Source organism: Mastigoproctus giganteus, chromosome 6 (genome assembly GCF_048544385.1).
Source record: "Mastigoproctus giganteus isolate SK-2022 chromosome 6, ASM4854438v1, whole genome shotgun sequence".
NCBI lineage: Eukaryota > Metazoa > Arthropoda > Arachnida > Uropygi > Thelyphonidae > Mastigoproctus > Mastigoproctus giganteus.
The window spans coordinates 68,401,043-68,421,026 of record NC_143580.1 but is presented as its reverse complement, the minus strand read 5'-3'; the positions used below and the strand labels follow the sequence as shown (position 1 = coordinate 68,421,026).

The 19,984-nt window shown below is 36.4% G+C and overlaps 1 protein-coding gene across 1 annotated transcript in view; it reads left to right on the top strand.

The window, feature by feature from the left end:
* The window catches only part of LOC150084395 (cell adhesion molecule Dscam1-like), a 326,343-nt gene that overhangs the window by 243,236 nt on the left and 63,123 nt on the right, over nt 1–19,984 (top strand). Inside the window, 1 exon segment of the mRNA XM_090375201.1 lies at nt 2,130–2,202. Coding sequence (XP_090231327.1) covers nt 2,130–2,202 — 73 coding nt within the window.

Genomic DNA, 19,984 nt, shown 5'->3' with positions numbered 1-19,984 from the left:
AAAACTGAAGTTAAATTTATTCTTGAAAAATCTGAACATTATTTTTTAAGATTTTAAATCTGCAAAGGAATTTCTCACATAATTTAAAGAACCCAAAAGCAATTGTTTTACCTCACCCTAGGGTACTAAATAGATTTGGAGAAAGGCATACAATGAATATAATAAACAATTTGTTGGCTAGTATTGATTTAAGACTTAGGAGAAATTCTCCTATTTTCAATTTAAAAATATTTGATACTCAGTAGATTACAATTGCTATGCATAAAAATTTCTATCTCTGTTTGCAGTGTGGAATGTACTGTGTTGTAATTTCATTATCTTTTCTGTTAAATAATAAATCTGTATGGAGAAACTGTTGTATGTGATGAATTACAACGTGTTGTCAAGAAATTTACTTTTTCTTAACAAGTTTATTTATTTTAAACAAATTTTTTGATAAATAAATTGTATTACTATTATTATTAGTAGTAGTAGTAGTAGTATTAATTTAAAATTAATTCATAAACTTGTTATTATCTTTAAAAAAATTCTTTTCCATTTCTCTGTTCAACTTCGCCGCTCTACAGCAAAGCGACATTCGAAGGGGCAGATTGCAATTCACATCTACAGCTTCTGGTGGCAGTTAACCTATATCAGAATACATTTAAACCTTTGAAGTTGACTGAGCTGACGGAAAACAGTTGCGTAGCAACGCGAAGTAAGTTTCTTGGATGCTTACTGCCTATGACAACTGCATGTAACCTCGACAATGGAAACATTCCTAATTCAAGAGATACTGAGGAAGAAAGAAAAGGGCATGATCAACATCCTAAGCAAAACCTGCGAACTGGATCTCTTACCGTGAGCAAAATAGCGACAGAGAACACTAACGATTACGATATTTAAACTTGCCTTTCAAAGGAATCGCAATTTGTCAAATGAAGCCAAGAAGGAACAGAAGTTCCACTAGCGTCTTAACCTTACTACTCTGGATTAGACACTGCTAGTTCGGACTATTAAAGATTTTATGCAGTAAACAAATCTAGTACCACCCTTCGCACATCACACTTTTTATTCAGTCGACTTGAATTAAATACCAGAACAGTTTTAGAATGATTTAAATAGAAGTTGATCCGTCCGAAATACACTTATGTCAAATCCACAGTTCATCTCCAACAGTTCACTGTAGGAGGCCAAGTGGCAGTAAAGAATGCTCTAGACAATTGAACAGCAGAATTCACTTCCAGAAAAACTACTAAAAATATTTCTCGCGTGTTAGTGACGTGTTTCGAAGGACCAACAAGAAGATTTCGGATTTGCGCTATAAGCACGTTGTCGAATTTTGGTGCTTTCATGCCTTTTGGGGAGATATTTCGAGACAATCGTGAAACGTGACCATGGACCTGAATGCTTCTTCAAAAGCCATTGTGATGTTATTGATCTTTAATTCTATTTTCAATAAAAGTAGCTGAAATAAGCTGTTGGCGACCATCTGCAATATCAAAGTAAAAGCACTGTTGGACAGGGCCGATAAATCCGTGTGTTTACGAACGTCGACCTACTTTCTCAGTGCATCTTCATGATGTACCGCTGTGTCTGCCTACTTAGCGGAAACAAGCATAAATCCCGCTTCTGGTCAGATGTAGCAACACACACACACTCACTCTTCACCGCTATTTACATCTGTACACCCTTACTATAATGGTAATCTTAATGGATTTCCTTGTTTGCGGGCTAATACTAAGCCACTAACTGCCCGGATCCGTAAAGAATATCTAATGACATTTAGCTCATTAACGGATAATATGATTGTGCAGATTACAGTTCGCAAAGCTAATATTAACGTCACGTTTAAAAGGGTTGGATAGCGAATTCTGGTCAATAAGCAGTATGGACCTATTAACAGATAGAAGCAGTAATATGCACCGAAGGCGACTTGGTTTTCTCTGAAGAGAAATCACTCAGTGGAGAAAGATGAAAGCTAAGTTAATTAATGATATACACATTCACAGGCTGTATATTCATCGATAATGGGTATAGTAAGTGACACTATTTTTAATAAAATAATTTTATTTTCTTATGCAGAGAAAATAATTTAACGACTGAAAACTCTAACATTTTTCTGTCTTCTTCTCTCTCTTTTTTTGTAGGTGATATAACGGATGCTATAACGCCAGTATCACTTTCCGAAAAGTACCACGCCCTAGGATTTTCACATATAAGGTGAGTTAATAGCTTGTAAGAATTAAATTAGATGATAAATCGTTAATAAGGTAACATTTTATAAGTAAGGAAGTACAACCACTGTACTCCTACGAGGGGCGATCCATAAGGAAGTTCCTCCCACCTGCTGTACCAAACGAGAAAACAGTAGGTGATAGACCAATTCTGTCTTTAGCATTAACATTAGCATTGGCAAATGACACAAGAAAGCAAGCTTATACAGCATCAGCAAAAAAAATTATACCTCCCATTTCACTTGTATTCCCACCAATAGTTTGTCTACTTCCTCCTTTAATTTATTTAAACTATCAACTTCCACAAAAGATGAAAGTTTATTCCAACAAATAACCACACGTTTGCTAAAGGAAAACTTCCACACATCTATTCTGAGACGTCCTTCCTCGTTTAGAATGTGTGCCCTCTCATGAGCATTGAGCTTGTTCAGTCGATTCAAAGCTTTAAACACTTCAATCAGATAGCCTCGCAAGTGCCTAGTCTCTAGACGTTGCAATTTACAGAAGTGAAGCCTTTCTTGATAAGAACACACCTTTATTCCACTCAAGAATCTCGTTGCTCTTCTCTGTACTCGATCCAGCAGGTCTCGTCCTTCTTAAAATGAGACCTAACCACTGCCTTATACAATGGGATATGACCTCCTTATCCCTATCTAGAAAAATTCCTTTATATCATTGACAAAACCCCGTGATCTCTCTGCATTGCTCAGAGACCATATCTAACTGCCCAATTACTCTGAGGTCTCTTTTGGTTTTCCGCTACTCTGAGTGTAGTAGAAAACAGTTGGTACGTTACTGTGGGGTTACTGCTGCCCAAACGCAGTACTTTGCATTTATCAATGTTAAACTTCAATTGCCATTTCAAAGCCCATTTGCCTAACTTTTCTAGATCCTCTTGCAGTAGCAAACATTGATTATTTTCATTACCCACCCTGCCAACCTTTATATCATCTGCAGACTTGTACATTAAGCCTAATATGCCTTCATCAATACCAATGATAAATACAGAAAACAACAATGGACCCAACATCGAACTCTGGGGGAACTCCACTAATAACATTAGTCCATTAAAGAGCAATATCCATTGATTACCACTCTCTATCCTCCCTAAATTGCAACATCTTAAGTGCCTCGATGCAAAATGACTAATATGTCTTACATGGTGTTAATTATCACATTATAATTATTTTAGGTGTCTCCTATCCTTAAACAAATCAGTCTGGACATTGGGCAACAAATTTGAAATACAGTATTCGATAAAGTTAATTCCATAGACAAATTCCCCTCCTCCGTTATTGTAACCATTAACACTACTGATCCTTAAATTGGTTACGAATCTTTTAAATTTCAAAATGAAGGCGATGTGGTAAGAAGTCTCCATTCGAAGACTTATACACCAATTTTCCAATACGATAAAAAGTCTGGCTCAACCCTACTAGGGAGAAAAATAAAACTACAAACTCTGGCATCAGAGAGTTTACCTGCAGGTGTAGCATATATTCTCGATTCAATGCCTTTCCCGTGTACATGGAGTGAATACAAAATGCCTCTGTTGTCTCCTCCATTACGCTTCTCCACTTTAACTTCCTTATGCGTTTGGAAATGCATAGAAAATTGTTGTCATCTAAACAAAAAAGAAGCGCTCCTATCTTGGATGCAAGCTCTGCTCGTAAACTCTATATTCTGCACAGAATGTTAGCAATTTTAGGACATAAATATTTAATGGGAGATATCAAAGCTGTTATACGCAGATGGATAATGGCCATCTTTATTGTTATTTGCCATCAGGCAACGAGCAAAGGGTAGTTAAAATATCCAAAAGGTGCTCTATCTTCGATAATTAAATTTCATGACAACGCCAAAATCTCCATGGAAACGACATCGCTTTCTAAAAGTTTTCTCTCTCTTAGCTACTTCTTATGAAAGATTGCAAAACGAAGCTCCTTCGCTTGGCATTTGTATCGTGTGATAAGCTGAATAGGCGGGATAAAAAACCTTCCGATATTGACTGGATTTTAATGTGCTCAAAATGCGTAAAAATCTTTTAGAATTAAACACTTTGATGGGGTTCGCAGTCTTTGGAGATATCTAACGAGTTTAAAGTCAACAGTCTTGAGTTTTCACGATGCGTTCGTTCGTGTCCCTATTTTCTTACTGCGTGGTCCGCTGGGAATCGACTGGTGGCAATGAGTCTAATGCCCTGTGAAAAGCAGGAATTCTTCCAAATTTATAAGATAAGAGGATTAAGATGAAGTGGAAGCAAGAAATTGGGAAATAATAGTAATCAATACACGCAGTCTCGATTATACGCTGTTTAGGGACACAGACTCCCTTTCTCTAAGAGTCTTTCAAAGAAACAACTCGTTTAGATTCTGTATAATACGATTTTCCAGTTTGGTATTTTGCACTTGGATTGCCCAATGCGCTCCTATTAATTGGCATCTGTATCAAGGGAGAATCGCTGCTTGTTGCATCCTTTTCAGATAGAGTGCTCTTCATCTGGGGTATTGCGACGCTGTTTATTTAACGCCGCATATGTGTCGCAATTCCCAGTTCTCAAGGTATTTACAAATCTTTATATTTCGAAATTAAGTTTGCTGACGGAATAGATAATTCTTCAAAGTTTCCGGTTTCTATTAATGCTCCAAAATTATTCTTTCTTTTCCATCTTCTCTCCATAGGCGCGTGCAACGGCTCGTTTGATGTGCACCGGCGATGACATCATTGGTATTTCCTCTTAAAGCATATTTTCTAGTAATGAATAGATCCACCTGAAATAGCCCATTGCTTTCGCCTTGATGTTGTGTATTTTTTCACTGTTTCCTTTTGAACTCTTATTTTTCGTATATCTTATTATTTCCTTGCGAATTATTTGATGTGACAATAAACATAATATTCAGTGTTTTAGCTACAATATATGGATGATGCATGCGATGTTTATGAAAATATAAATAATATTTATTGGATTTCTATTGGTCCAAATTTAATGAAACTTAAGAAGACCTGGCAAACAGTTATATCAGAGCGAACTTTAAAATTTCATGAGAGTCATTCTAATGGAAATCGAGTTATTACATGCGGGCGGACGGACGGAGTGAAAGAGAAACAGTAATTGCTCGATTTCTATACGTCCAATTTTAATGAAATTTTTGGTGGCACAACAAATCTTTTTAAAAAGACCAAATATAAAAATTTTATGAAAATTCATTTACTAAGAGCCGCGTTATTACATGCAGATGAACGAACGGACATGGTGAAGACAATTGACGCATTACGCAAGTATGTTAACGCGTCCAAAAATGCTTTGGAGTTTACAGTGGCTAAAATAATAAATAAGGTGACACATAGCTAGTGAAATATTTATTCATGATCGGTACATGTTTTCTTTTACCACTGGAAATTCTAAGCCATTTTTTTAGAATTCAAACTTTTTCTAAAATCCAAAATTTAAAGATTTTTTTAATTTCAAAAATTACTTAAAAATATAAAACATTTTAAAATTAAAATAAAAAATTTAAATTTAAAACATTTTTAAAATAAACATACGAACATCTGCGCGGTACACTTTTGATGTACAGTTACGCAAACTGCTGCTGGTGAAACAAGCACGTGGCGATCTCCTTCATTTTATCATTCGAATGAAAGCTACGACCTTGGAACGCCTTTATTAAAAAGGCGTTCCAAGGTCGCCTAAGTCCGAAGTAGTAGCAGGGCGACAGGTCAGAGCTGCAGGCCGGATGCTGCAGCACTTTCCACCCAAAATGCTGTCCTTGCATCCTTACGCAGCTTTGCAGTCTTCTCTGCATTGAGTTGCGAATCCTCCCAGGCATTCCTGGGTCATTTCTGATTTGCTTAAAGGCTCCTTCAACCCGCCGACGCTGCAATTCCTCAACTGTGTTAATGTCAGAAGTGTACACCAATCTTTTTACATGATCCCAGATATTAAAAAATCCATAGGATTAAAGTCTGGAGATCTGAGAGGCCACATTGCAGGCCTACCTCTAACTATCCACCGTTGACCATACCTTCTAGTTAGATACCGAGTCACAACTCGAGAAAAATATGCGGGTGCACCATCATGCATAAACCACATGTTCTGGCGTTGCTGATGTGGAACATCATCGTCATCAAGAAAGTCTGAAAGAACACTCTGCAGGAACTGAAGGCATAGCTATCCTGTTAGCCTGTTTGGCAGAAAGAGTGGTCCAATTAGACGGTCTCCTAGTAGTCCTGCCCAGACATTCAACGAGAAACGTTGCTAATGTTGTGAATCGTGAATTGCATTAGGGTTTTCGTCGGACCAAAGAGACAGTTAAGATAATTAAAAATACAATCACGAGTAAACCCAGCTTTGCCAGTGAACAAAATGTTGTTTAAAAATTGGGGGTTCAGGACATCCACTGGCAGAAGTTCACTCTAGGAGGGAAGTCTGTATTGCTGAAACCTTGTAAAGGCTGGATATGGTAGGAGTACAGTAATTGGTGATGTAAAATTCGCCACACGCTGCTATGACTCAGTATACGCTCTTGCAGAGCAACCCTCCTTGTCTAAATCCTTGGATTTTGTTCTATTCTTTCTAACATCCTTTCCTCAATATCAGGTGTTATGCTTCTGGGCCTACCTGCTCATACTCCATGTGCGAAGCACCCTAAGGCGTTGATGTGCCCTGATGAATGTGGGCCTCGAGTGCACTGGCGTTGACTTAACCATACATGAAGTGCATGTCCCCATACTCTTCGTTGCTGTAACCTCTTTCCATGTTGACCATCCTTTGACAAGTACCAGGGTGCCTGCTACATCTCAGAGCATTGAGAGAGGGGAAAAGGAGAGAATGAACATAACTTGACCTAAACAAACAAGTCAGTGGTGGATCCCAACTCTGTACAGCTCACCTTTAATTTATTGACCATTACTTTTGAAAAACCCTGTATAAAGAGAGAATTTAAATCTGGAAGGGGGTTATGGGATGATTTTTATACCTTTCGATCTATCCATTTTGGAAAAGAACTGAAATTAAACAGGCTATTATTCACCGTATTCAAAGAAGAGGAGAGTCTAATTCATTAAACCTCTCTCTCATCCTTATTTTTTTCTCAAATACTCTTTTATCCATCTATCCTTTCGACTTGCCCTGTTTTCCCTTTTTTCTCAACCTCTCTCTCTATTCGTCTCTCTCTGTTTCCGTTTTCAAATTCGTGTTCAAGTTCACTGAGTGCAGAGGTAACAGCTGGAAAAATCCCTGAAATAAGAAAGATTGTATCTTAACGGCGACTATAAATCAAACCTGCTTTAAAGATCGGAGCAAATGGTAGAGCCATCAATACCGAATGTTTGGCTCTGTGTCAACAGCAATAATAATGCTTGTAATGGACACCAGATGGAGTGATTTCTAACAGATGCTGGATATGTTGTGCTCTCTTTTAGCAACGCCTGAATCATTACTCTAATACAACACTTCCTACTAGCTTCCTAGGAGTTACTTAAGAGGTCAAAGACCTTAAGAGTGTATGGAACTGACAGCAGCACGAGGATGTCTACCTATCGGCAAAATTATTAAGCAAAAGTCACAAGGATTGTTAACAAAAAAGGATATCATCTCAGCCTACGCTTATAAAAGGGAAGAAAGAACAGCAGGAAACACAAAACAGGCTTGGATGAGCCTCTATAAATTTAGTGATCGTGGTGATAGTCGCAGTGTTCGAAAACACTCTTTTATATAAAAAGTTTAGTCTTATTACTATCAGAATAGAAAGCTTCATTTCCGGACTTTAATATCTCCAAAAAACATTCCTCATGTTTAAAAAACAGATGAGCGGTTGTTAATTATAAGCACATCTTTCGAATTCGTCAGAAAATAGTTCTATCAAGCCCAGCACTTTGCTCAATTGAATTTAGATTTGGTGACGTGAGTGAATTCGACCCACTGCATTAGACCGAATTCACTCTGATGTTCCTGGAACTAGTTCTCTACAATTCTGTTCTTGCGACTTGTGGCACATTAACGTGTTGGTAGAACCCATTCGCCTGGTCTGAAACAATTTCCAGAAAGCTATGGTGTAGAAATGTTCTACTCCTATAAAAGGGACACAATTTGCACCACGAAAATACTCTCCACATAATTACACCGCCACCTGCATTGTTTCTAAAGTTCTCTTCATTTGAGGCTATAGTTAGTCGATCTGAGGCAGAGGTGTAAGGTTTCCCCGTTAGATATTCCAGCTTTTTTTGAATTTATGGCTCCTAGTTTTGGAATGCTTTATAACAATGAAAATTGCGCCTTCATTCATTTTACTTGCCCCCTCTCAGAGCCTTATAAACCTCAATCAGGTCCACTCCAAGGTGCGTGGTTGCCAATCACTGTAGCCCACATAAGCACAGTCTTTCTTGTATGGTCGCCTATTTTCCGATCTCAACATGCGAATTGTCCGTGTTTGAACCCTTCAAAAAGCTCAATGTCTTTTTTTCAGATAAGGTCTCCATACTTGGACCCAGCAGTCCGAATGCGGTCTTACAATTGCCTCATATAATTGAATAGAATACTTTGCATCGGTCTTTGAAGAAGAAGGACTCTTCATCCCGAAGAGAGGCTGCGAAAGTGAGTTTGAGCCATATGAAATTAGTAATTTCGAAATTTCCGATTCCCTCAAGCCTCGAGTTAATCCACAAAGCTTTCATCATATAATCCCTTCTAACGGGTGTGACATAATTTCCGACACACACATTCCGACCTATCTAGCAGCATGGCCCTATATATTGTTAGTCCCCCACATGAATAATAATGCTCTCTCTATCCCCCTTAAAATCTGACAATTGGTAACGTCAACAATTGTTGCTCCTGACAAAGGCACCCTGGTTCTAGTCCATCTATTTTTATTACAAAAAATATTATCTATTTTCCTGGCAATAGAATCTCCAAATAAAGGTAAATATCCTTCAACCAGAGTAGTATGCACGTGACTATTCTTTTCGTGGATCCAAATCAGAGTACATCACTTGGCAAGACATGTGATGCTGGAGTTAATGACAAGCTTCCAGATATATCTGTTTCTAGGGCAAGCCCCCGTTTCTTTAGTGACTCAAATTCGTCTCATAATGCACCAAGTTCTAATTTCAGGAAAAAGTAAGGAATCGTCAGATGAGCTTAGTTTGTCTGTTAAACCAACCACAGATTACATGCCACAGGCAATACCAATTTACGAACTCATGACTCACATAGGAAATGCCCACCGGCATTTCCATCTGAGTCATGATGTCCTTGGACTTGGTATTTGTAAATGGATCTAGTAACAACCATTATTTAGATAATATTTGAATTTAACAAAGATTACAACATTTTAATTTACAAAGTATTACAGAAATAAAACTTTATCTACCAGCAAATAAAATTTAAACAAAAATTATGTCCAACAGACACCTGATATTAGTCCCCTCCGCTGGAGCCACTGAAATTGCCTCTCTCTCTTCGACTGCCATTAGCAGAATGTTTGGTAACATAATAGCTTTTGCAGGATTCATCCCCTCTTCTAGAAGCTTTGTGTGCAGTGGGGAGAAGATGATGGGGGATGTTAAAAAGTAATATATTAATTTCTTACGTTTATTAATGCATTTTCTGTCCTCTAGTGTTTTAGTTTGATTAATTATTAACTTCTAATTTTTTTTTTTATATTTTAATCTATTCTGTCTCTAGTGTACCTAAGATCACGTTTTGCTCATTCCGATTCACATTACGGGGAGAGAGAGAGAGAGAGAGAGAGAGAGAGAGAGAGAGAGAGAGAGAGAGAGAGAGAGAGAGAGAGAGAGAGAGCATCTCTTTGGCGGCATCATAAAAGACCCCTTATTGCTAATGCATAATTCATTATTAACGAAAGAAATGCAAAAATAGCTTCAGAGTGAAATATTTGAAAATTAAATTTTTGTTCTCTTTGTCACGCATGGAGAAATCTTAGAAAAATTCAAAAACAGTAATGAAATTATCGCTGTAATTTCAGAAAATTACGTTTTAAAACAACACCGGTGTTCCTTAACTTCATAAAGAAAAATAATTTCAAATTAAGCTTTAAAGATAATCTTCCTCGCAATTAGCACATTCTGACAGAATTCTTTTATTGTGGGTAAAATAGAATCTTCTTAAGGAGCATCTCGAGGCGCGGTTTGCATTGAAACACTTATACGCCTTAAATTAATCCATAATTAAATGGATTATTAATGGTTTTGTTAAAAATCAGCAACTAATGCATTTAAAAATATGTTCACGACTTTTATTGGTCCAATAAAAGAAATGGCTTCCCAACTTAAATTGGGAAGCCATTTCAGTCGCTGATCCCCCTTCCAATGTGTTTCACTGTTTTTAAATAAGTTCTCAATCAATGTTGTAATTAACAAGCTCCGGTGGTCTTAGTAGACAGGATTTCTCTAATATGGCTTGGGTCCTCTCTTCCAGTAACTCTACCAGCCCGAGCTACGTAATCAACCTTTTCATCTGTACTCCATTCTGTGACATTTATCCCCATCCGGGACTGGTATCTCCAAGGATTACAATGCTACGCTCCAGAGAGCCCTTCCTGTCAACCAGTTGATTCGAAGACCATAAGGACGAAGCCATCCCTCTGTCAGACACCAGCTATCAATCCCATAGAATATTTCTATGGAGTTTCTGGAGGGGTATCTGTGACTTAGGTTGCTGTCCTTGTCCAACTTGCGTGAATTGGGAAACTCATTGCCAACTAATGGTACTAAATATCAGAGCTACAGAATCTTGAAGATTTAGTTCCACGTCATATCAAGACCATTCTGGCTCCATATCGATTAACTTTATGTAGATGTTTCCATTATTCTGCCCATCACTTGTATGTTATTGAGAAGCACATTTTTAATGCAGCTCAATATTTTCAATCAGCTTGGGCTATCCACTCTACTGCAAGAGCTCAGACTGCACAGGTCAATTCTTCCCTGTAGAAAAATCCATACGCATTTTTTCCCCCAGAATGCAGTGTCAAACTCATTTTGTTTTTAATCACACAGACAGACAGAGATTTTTCAAAATTCTCCATCCCTTTTATGTCTGTGGCATATTATTTTTGGATAAAATCCGGTTTCTTCCTCCAACTAGCTTTATTTTTTAGCCGAAAGAAAAACAGGCTTAAGGGATCACCATGCGTGTGTGGGGTTGATAACTTCTGTGTTTACATTACGATCCAAATAAAATTTACGGTACATGAGAGAGGTAGATTCTAAGAGTACCCGACAGAGGTAATTTTATTTCGATCCGTCATCTCTAAACAATATTGAAACAGACTCCATTATTCATAGTGTTGAAAGAATAAAATCCAAGCCCTTTCATCCCAAAAAAGGACTAAAAACACGTCTCTTACATGGAGCTTGTGAAAGCCTCGATTTGTAAATTTTATTTCACGAAACATTTCTGGTGTAGGACTGACTGTTGTAGGCAGGTTAGCTGCTCAAAACAAACTAAACCCCATAACCCCTCGTGGCTTGCACTGAAAGTTAGGAACCCTTACTCCATATCTGTCTTATGATAAATAAGAAAAAAAAAACATCAAATGGAAGGCTGGAAAGAATCGACGCTTTAGTAAAAACCTGCAAAGGGTACACTAAACACAAAACTACAGAAGTAGATTCGAACCTGCTCATATTCTCGAAATTTTGAAAGGAATGGGGAAATCCTGGACTAATTTCGAAGAGACAGACGAAATAATCATATTTATAGCTTGTCTGGAAATGTCTATAGACAAACAAAGACAAAATACGGATGGATGGCTAGACACTGACGGATTTTAATACAGATTTGGAACTGTGAGCTCTTTCCTCAAGGATATTGACAATTTAGTAATTAACCAACTTAATTATTAGCTTATCTTATCGTGACTAACTTCAAAGCATTTTAGTAGTACACGATTCTTGCATCATTTTCCATAAAATTCAAAAATCTCCCAAGGTTCCTCTGCACGATTTAGTCTAGTAAAGTGAAGGAACAAAGAACTGTCCAAGATATAAGAAAAGAAATCTAGAAAATAAAATACAGTCGTAGCTTTGCTTTTACAAAAATAAAGGGATTCAAAGCTTAAGAATATGATGACAGAGAGGGGTCGAGTGAAAAGTTATGTTAAACCCCAATGGGACACACCAGAAACCAACCAATGGGAGAGACAATTAATTCCCAAGGTTCGGTGAAGAAAATCCAACGAATTCTCCTGTGAATTTGTACTATCTGTGCTTTTCTTTCAAGTTATGAAGAAGGAAGAAAAGATAGGGACCTTGCAAGATGTTTCATGCAGAGTAATTTGTTTTTTTCTGAAAATCAAAGAAACAAAAGGAAAATAGGTTGTCATATCCGTGTCCTGTCTCATTAGTTACTCTGTTTATAAAATTTATCTTAGGCGTTTCCTCCCATTTCTTAGCCTCGGGAGATTTCTGTGATGTTTGCAGACGTAAATATCTTAAACAAGCAGAACTTCTTTTATAAATGTAACTGAACAAGTCTCACTGAAGATCTTATCCATCTGCTAGTCCTTTGCTAATAGAGAAAATTTTTAGATGTCTCATTCTTTAGAAATAAAGGTTATAAGGGCATTGTTCCGTATTCTAGGTGTATTCATCGCGCGCCCAGTACGTCACCATGGAGATGCTTGATGGCATTTGATATACTTTTCTTCAAAAACTCAATTTGTTCGGGCACATCATACGCGCATTTTCCATTCTCCTCTTTCTTGATAGCATTCGCGAAGAAAAGGATAGAATTCATTAAACTATGCCTCGCATGATTCATTCTTTCTTCTTTAAACTCTCCAAAATCCACCAGACGTATACCTTTTTTTTTAACTAACACCATTTCTGAAGAAAATCCTTCTCGTGTTGTAAAAGTAATTAAGAAAATATGGTACAACAAATGCATCGACAAGGGAATACAACGCATCCAAGTAAGGGCCGGACGAGAACACTGTTAATATTAATTATAGCAAAAAGCGCTACTTCAGTGAAAATATAATTCTGGATCCTGCAAAGGAAAAATGTTAGCAAGAGAAAAACAACACTGCGTTATAAATACACATGAAACACTCCAATTCCTGAAAAAAAAATGGAGCTTGTGCCAAGCATGTGCAGTAGATGGTTTTATATGAAACATCCGCGTTTCTTTTAGCTATTTTTATTTGGATATATTGATTAAGAAGCAACAATGTAATGTAACGAAAATGCGAGACGAAAAAAGAGATTGTTGACAAATATTTGTATTGTTGCAGTCATGTGACAATTACTTGTATTGTTGCATTCATGCTGTTCAACAAAGGCTATAATCGAATGGGTAATTAGGCTATTGGCTTGGATCTTGCGTCTCTGGGGGAATTCGCGGTTAACGTCACTTCCGTGATGCATTTTTTGTGACCAATCAGATTTCTTCTGTTGTTGGTGCCCCCCAAGGGTGTTTAGCATCAAAAAGATCGCTTATAGCACGTCTAGATGTGTTATGTCCTAAGGAATTTTATTATCCAGTAAAATTATGGAGTCGGAAGAAATGCAAAGTTCGTTTTTAATAAGAGTTAAAAAACCAATGGATTGTTTAACTTGCTTGTTAATAATTAAATTAAAAATAGATTAATAAAATGATTATAAATAATCTTTAAACAAATAACTATTATTAAGAACAAGATATAAACTAGTTATCTTTTTTCATCACCTTGACGCCCTCAGTTTTCTATTCTGGACCACATCTTTATCCAAAATTGAGAGAACAAACAAAGGAGAGAAAAATAAAAAGAAATCTCACGATTCTCTTGTTTTATGTTTCCTACAACAACCGAACCATAGTTCTTTGTGTGGTCGATTTTTTTTTTTTATGCTTTGAGAGGTTAAACGGCAATTTCTATTTCTGACCCTATTTTGTCGTTTCGTAGTACGGAGTAGGCTGGAAAACGGGTTGCGATAATTGACACACTTGGCAGCTTACGGAGGTAATTGACTGGGAACTTGATGGAAGTTTAATCTCTACGTTGCTTCACAATACTGCTAATCTGCCTGTTGCTAGAGATTCGCTCACTATAAACTATTGTGGAACTACTTAGACATTAGAGTTCTATCAAGTTCTCAAGATAATTAGCACCATAGGCTTCAGGCGTGTGTCAGTCTATTATTTAATTCTTCAATGATAACTGGTGACTCAGTTAGGATTTTCTCTTAATACCTACAATCAGGTAAACGCACATTCCGTTAATTTTTATCCTTCTCTTAAAACGCTTGTATTGGTACTCTATCCACGTGATGGGCATAGGGAGGAAATATGGAAAGACTCCTTAAGAATATTCTAAGAAATTTTAGTAAAGATCATGGCACCGCTGTTCTGATTTACTGGGCGGGGTTGTGGAATCAAAGCTGATTCTAAAACCTTCCCAGGAATTAACTGTACATGCCCTGAAAATATTTTGTATCGATTGAATCTTGAAACATACCTCCATTTATATAAATAACACGGGATTTTATGAAAAGAAAGAATGAGAAAATTTCTATTGGTCCGATTTTAATGAAATTTTTGAACGGTTTCACATGCGGACGGACAAACAGATTGATGGGCACTTTTGGAGATTTTCAAATACACCGACTAAAATAAATGGGGAAGCCAGTGTGGTGATCAATTCCATTTCAGATGACTAAATTTGTTTTTAAATAAACATTTGTTTTTTTACTTCAAATGAAATCAAATTCATATCAGTGAAGATTTATTGCAAACTATTCTATTTAAAGGAGAAAATGTCTAATTAAGTGGAAACGTTTATAAACTCTGCAAGGGTTATTCAAATCGAGATATTTATCTAAAATATTCAAAGATCCGATGTCTTATGTCCGAATAACAGATAGTTAAAAAGATATCTCTGTTAAGAAATTTTATTAAGCGTACGAATCATACAAAAACATCGAAAGACCAGTCCTTTTGATATCAAAAAGGAAAAACATTCCAATAATATGATAGACAGCTAATACCATTTTATCCTTACAAGAGGCGATGCAACTTCGAATGTCATCTTTAGATGGATCAGAGTGTGAATGAAGTGGAATAATATACAGAAACAGTCTAGAGGTGTTGGAAGAACCTTAGCCAATGGATTGGTTTTATCAAGGGTTTAACGGAGGAAATATTACTTCGAGTCAAGAGGAGAAGGAATGCTAGAAGATTTGGGAGATCTTTTCATAAAACTCCAAAAAAGGACTTAAGATTACTGGGCTCATTGAACTTAAGAATCAATTCATGCTTAACGGGACCCGAAGTACCAAAGTTATTGCCTGTGCGAGCCTTTCTGAAAAAAAAAACGTAGAAAAGAAGACACCCTCTCAATATAAATGTATATTTATCCTTAATAATTAATTAGCTTGTTAATTAACTTTAATTTGTTAATTATTGGAATTAACTTGTTAATTGCTCAGAGGAAATGGCAGCTGTCACATTCGGAACGCGACATCAATACTGTAGTAGCAAACGGCATAGCACAAGATCGGTTATATTACCGTATATACCCGACTATAGGAAGCATTTCATAAGAACAATGGAAATAGAGTTATTCTATTTTTAATTTGTCTTATTATTATTTTCGTGCACTTTTGATAATAATTTCTGAGGAGAAAAGGTCTGTTTGAAGCGTTCGACTTACGAAAATGCCCTAAAATAAATGCGTTTAACTTAACACCAATATTTGTTTCCATACATAACAGTATTTGTGTGTTTCGTAGCGGTTTTCCCCCCCAGTTCCATCAATATTCATCATCTTTCCATTCACAAGGCGTTCAGACAAAGCATCTATATTTTTGTGCTCTTTTGTATGTTTCTGTTTGATAATGGGTTATCGATTTGTTTTATCCCACGAAGAAACGATCTTTTGAAACTATTAAAAAATGACTCGGAAGAGAGTGAAAAAGATTCTATCGCTTTACTTTTAACTATTTTCCATAGCATTGCCTGAACGGTTGTAACAAATCATGTTATCAATTTACTCCAGTTTTTCCAACTCCAGGTTTTAATATCACGACCCCTCAATATTTTGCGTCTGTATATACCATGATTTATGACTGACAGTGGATAATAAATAACTGCGCATAATAATTTGCTTCAAAACTATCACCCATTGAAAAAAAAAATAATAAAATTTAAAGAACGTTGTTAATCTTTTGGTTGACAGCATGCATTTAATCATGCGCGTACCCATTGTTCAACTCGTGACTGACAGCACATTGTTAATCACGTAGCCTGCGCGACCACGTGATTTCGCGAGATTTTTTTTTTCTTTTTTTAATTTGTTGTTTTATAAAACTGATATCGCATATTTGTTAGTAATTAGATCAGGGCAACGAAGATAAAATTAGCAAATTTTTTCTATTATTAATAGGGCTCTTTATTAAAATTCTTTGCTCAAAAGATAAGTTAAAGCATACGATATTTTAAATAATATTGTTATTATTTAGGGTGACGAAGCGTGGTCGTACAGTAAACGCTGGCGTTGTAAGCAAAATATTGTAATTAAGAATGCGCGAGCGATGGAGAAAAATTACCGAGTAGTTTATTCAAAAGGGCAGTAAGTGTAGGAGTAATATTTTAAGGGACACTGGCTATTTATTCACGCTTTTTGAATGGCAATTAAAATTAAAGCGCTGAGGTTATTCATAAGTTTTCATGTCCTTGCTAGTCAACAGGTGGCGCTTTGTAAAAACAGATGAATGCCATTTTAAGATTTGGTTTTAAGCATTTCTGATATTATTTGTGCGAAGAAAACATGTACGAATTAGTTAATGTACGCAGTGCGTACCCAACCAGAGCGCATCAATAAACAATATCCAGTGCTTAAGCTAAATACGGTTTATGGATAACCTATGTGATATTATTAATATCACATAGGTTATATATCAGAATAATATGAATAAATCCTTTCGAAAGGCCTAAATATAAAATTTCACGAAACTTCATCTATTAGAAACCGAGTTATCGCATGCGGACGGACAGACGGACATGGTGAAGATCCATGCACTGAAAGTCCAGTCATTACATGCGGAAGGGGGAAAAAAGAAAGAAATAAATAAAGCAGGGCTCAATTAATCCTTTCGAAAGGTACAAATATAACATTTAAGATTATTATTATATTAAAACTGCTCTTGTACCACGTGAAAATTAAATCATAGTTTATTAGGATCATCGCTTACATTAATATACATTAAGGTGACTTTTCTGGTATCTTAACGATACCCATCATCAGAGAAAGCTGTTGGGGGAACTAAAAACAGACTCTTTCTATTTTTCTGTACCCCCAACAGCTTGATCTGATGATAGGTATCGGTAAGATACCCGAAACGTCATAGTATAGTAACGTAAGTATAGTAACGTAAGTGTAAACGTAAGCCTAGTAAACTATATTATTAATTTTCGTATGGTATAAGAGCGGTTTAAATATAATAATAACCTAAATGGAAAACAACCACGTAGCGTCCTTCCCTAACAATACTGGAACCAAATATTACATCTCACGAAAATGCATCCACTAAGAACCGAGTTATTACCTGCGGACGGACAGATGGACATGGTTTCCGAGCTTTTCGGATTCAATGTACTATTGAGAAATTTAAGTCATTGATCATTATTATATAAATTACCTATTTTTACATTTTTCAATAAAATATTAGAATTATAGATACAGACCATTTAGAAAATTGCATTAATTATGTTCTTCCTTCTTCATAACGATTATTTCATTATTTTAATGTTAAAAAGAATTTTAAAATTGGAACCTCGGAATAATATTAAGTCGCTGCGTCATTTCAAAAGTTACTTTCATTCCTTCACAGGTGACATCCACGTATTCTCTTTCGCTTGCATGCTCAGTGTAATTACATTTTGAACGTGACAGAAGGGCATTATTCCCTGTGCGTGCTCAGAGACTAATGGACACTGCATGGTGTTTTAGAAGATGCAGTAACTATTGTGCGAACATCTAGGAACGAGACTGCGCATGTCTTTAACAGACGCATAGAAAGAGAGAAGTGGTAGGTGTGTTTTAAACGCCAAGGCAACCTAAGGCTATGCGGCTTCAATATATTACATCCGTAATTGCGTGTATCCTTTGGTCGGTTTGCTTTTTACACGAAAAACAGGATTTTTAGGAGGAAAAAATGCAACCATACCAAAACGGAATAACTCAGCCACGTTGGGAAGAGGCTTATAAAATTCCTATCGACAAACAAAAAGAGAGATTTAGATACAAGGTTTGGATATATCTGATTAAATAAGCATTCTTATGATATTTTCTTTTTTACTTTTATTGGAACTTCACATTTCAAAATAAATTCTGCCAGTACTAAGAAATATTTAAGAATTTAACACTTTCAAATTTACCATGAACCACTGAAAGGCCCATCAAAGAAAATGCCTCGGGTTCTAAAGGCAGCATTGTTTTTGTTTTAGGAGAACGCCTACTGGCCAGAACGCTATCTTGACCAGAAATTTTAATTTACGTCTCTGATCCATATAGCCTGTCTTTATTGTACATAGAGAACTGAATTATTACATGCGGACGGACACATTAAAGAGAACAGACGTATTGCTAAAATGATAGCACGCTACAAATATTCAACGCAACGTGTCTTGTACCAAACGAATAGCCATAAGAATTGTTAATCAAATAAAAAGAATTAAAAAATACATTTCTCTCATTAAATATCACAAATTCTTCACAGAAATACACTGTCTCTTAGTGGAATATTCCTCTAATTGCAGGAGTTGAGTCTATCTAAAAAAGAAGCAAAAATCACGACAAACTAAACTGTATATCAATGGAAATCGATCGCGTAGCGCGAGATTCAGTTCCACCACTATGCTGACCACAGCATAGTGGTGGAACTGAATCCAACTGGACATCTTTGCGATGAATTGAAGCGCATAATTTGAGTAAGGACCGCACAGCCCTCTTCATTAGGGGGAGCTCACGGATGTTTTAAACGAGTAGTAGAGCACAAGACCCCCAATTTTCTATTAGAACTCAATAACTACATTTCTACAATGCCATCGAGCAATTATTATGACCATGATTGGCTACTACTCTTTATTTTCTTTGAATAAATGCTTGATAATATGAAAACAAAGTTTGGGGATTTAAAAAAAAGACATAAATAAATTAAAATGGTTCATAGATATTAATATAAAGTCAGAAAAATAACTAAGCTTGTTGAAACCGATTCGGTTTCAATAACCTAGTTCTTCTACATCTTATATCTTCCTGTAAAACTGGTAAACAAGGAAATGAGATTTCTAAGGAAAATATTTCATATATAATCGGAAAAATACTGACAGTGTTTTCTGAGATACTGCTCAAACAGTTTAGAAAATATGGGCTGTCTAAACCTCGTCCTTAAATTCCCTTTAAACCACCCTATGCGCTTGATAACTCCCACAGATCCTTTCCCAAACAGACTGCTTGAAATGTCAGAAGCTCCAATTTATCGCCTGAACACCAGTACCGTAGGGTTTTACAATGCAATACTTACAGCATCTGTCGCAGTGCTCCAAAGTCTAGAACAACCTCCTTCCATCAACATACCGGAAATCTTCAACTTCTTCTTTGTGCACGTGGAATGAAAATACGATGAATATTTAATGAGAGAATGAAAGCCACCGACATATTCCAGATAAAAAGGATGCCTTAAAATTTTATTCGCCTCAAAGAGGATAGCAGTCACAAAATATTCGTGATGTTGACATATTCTGGTGGAAGTAAATGGGGAAA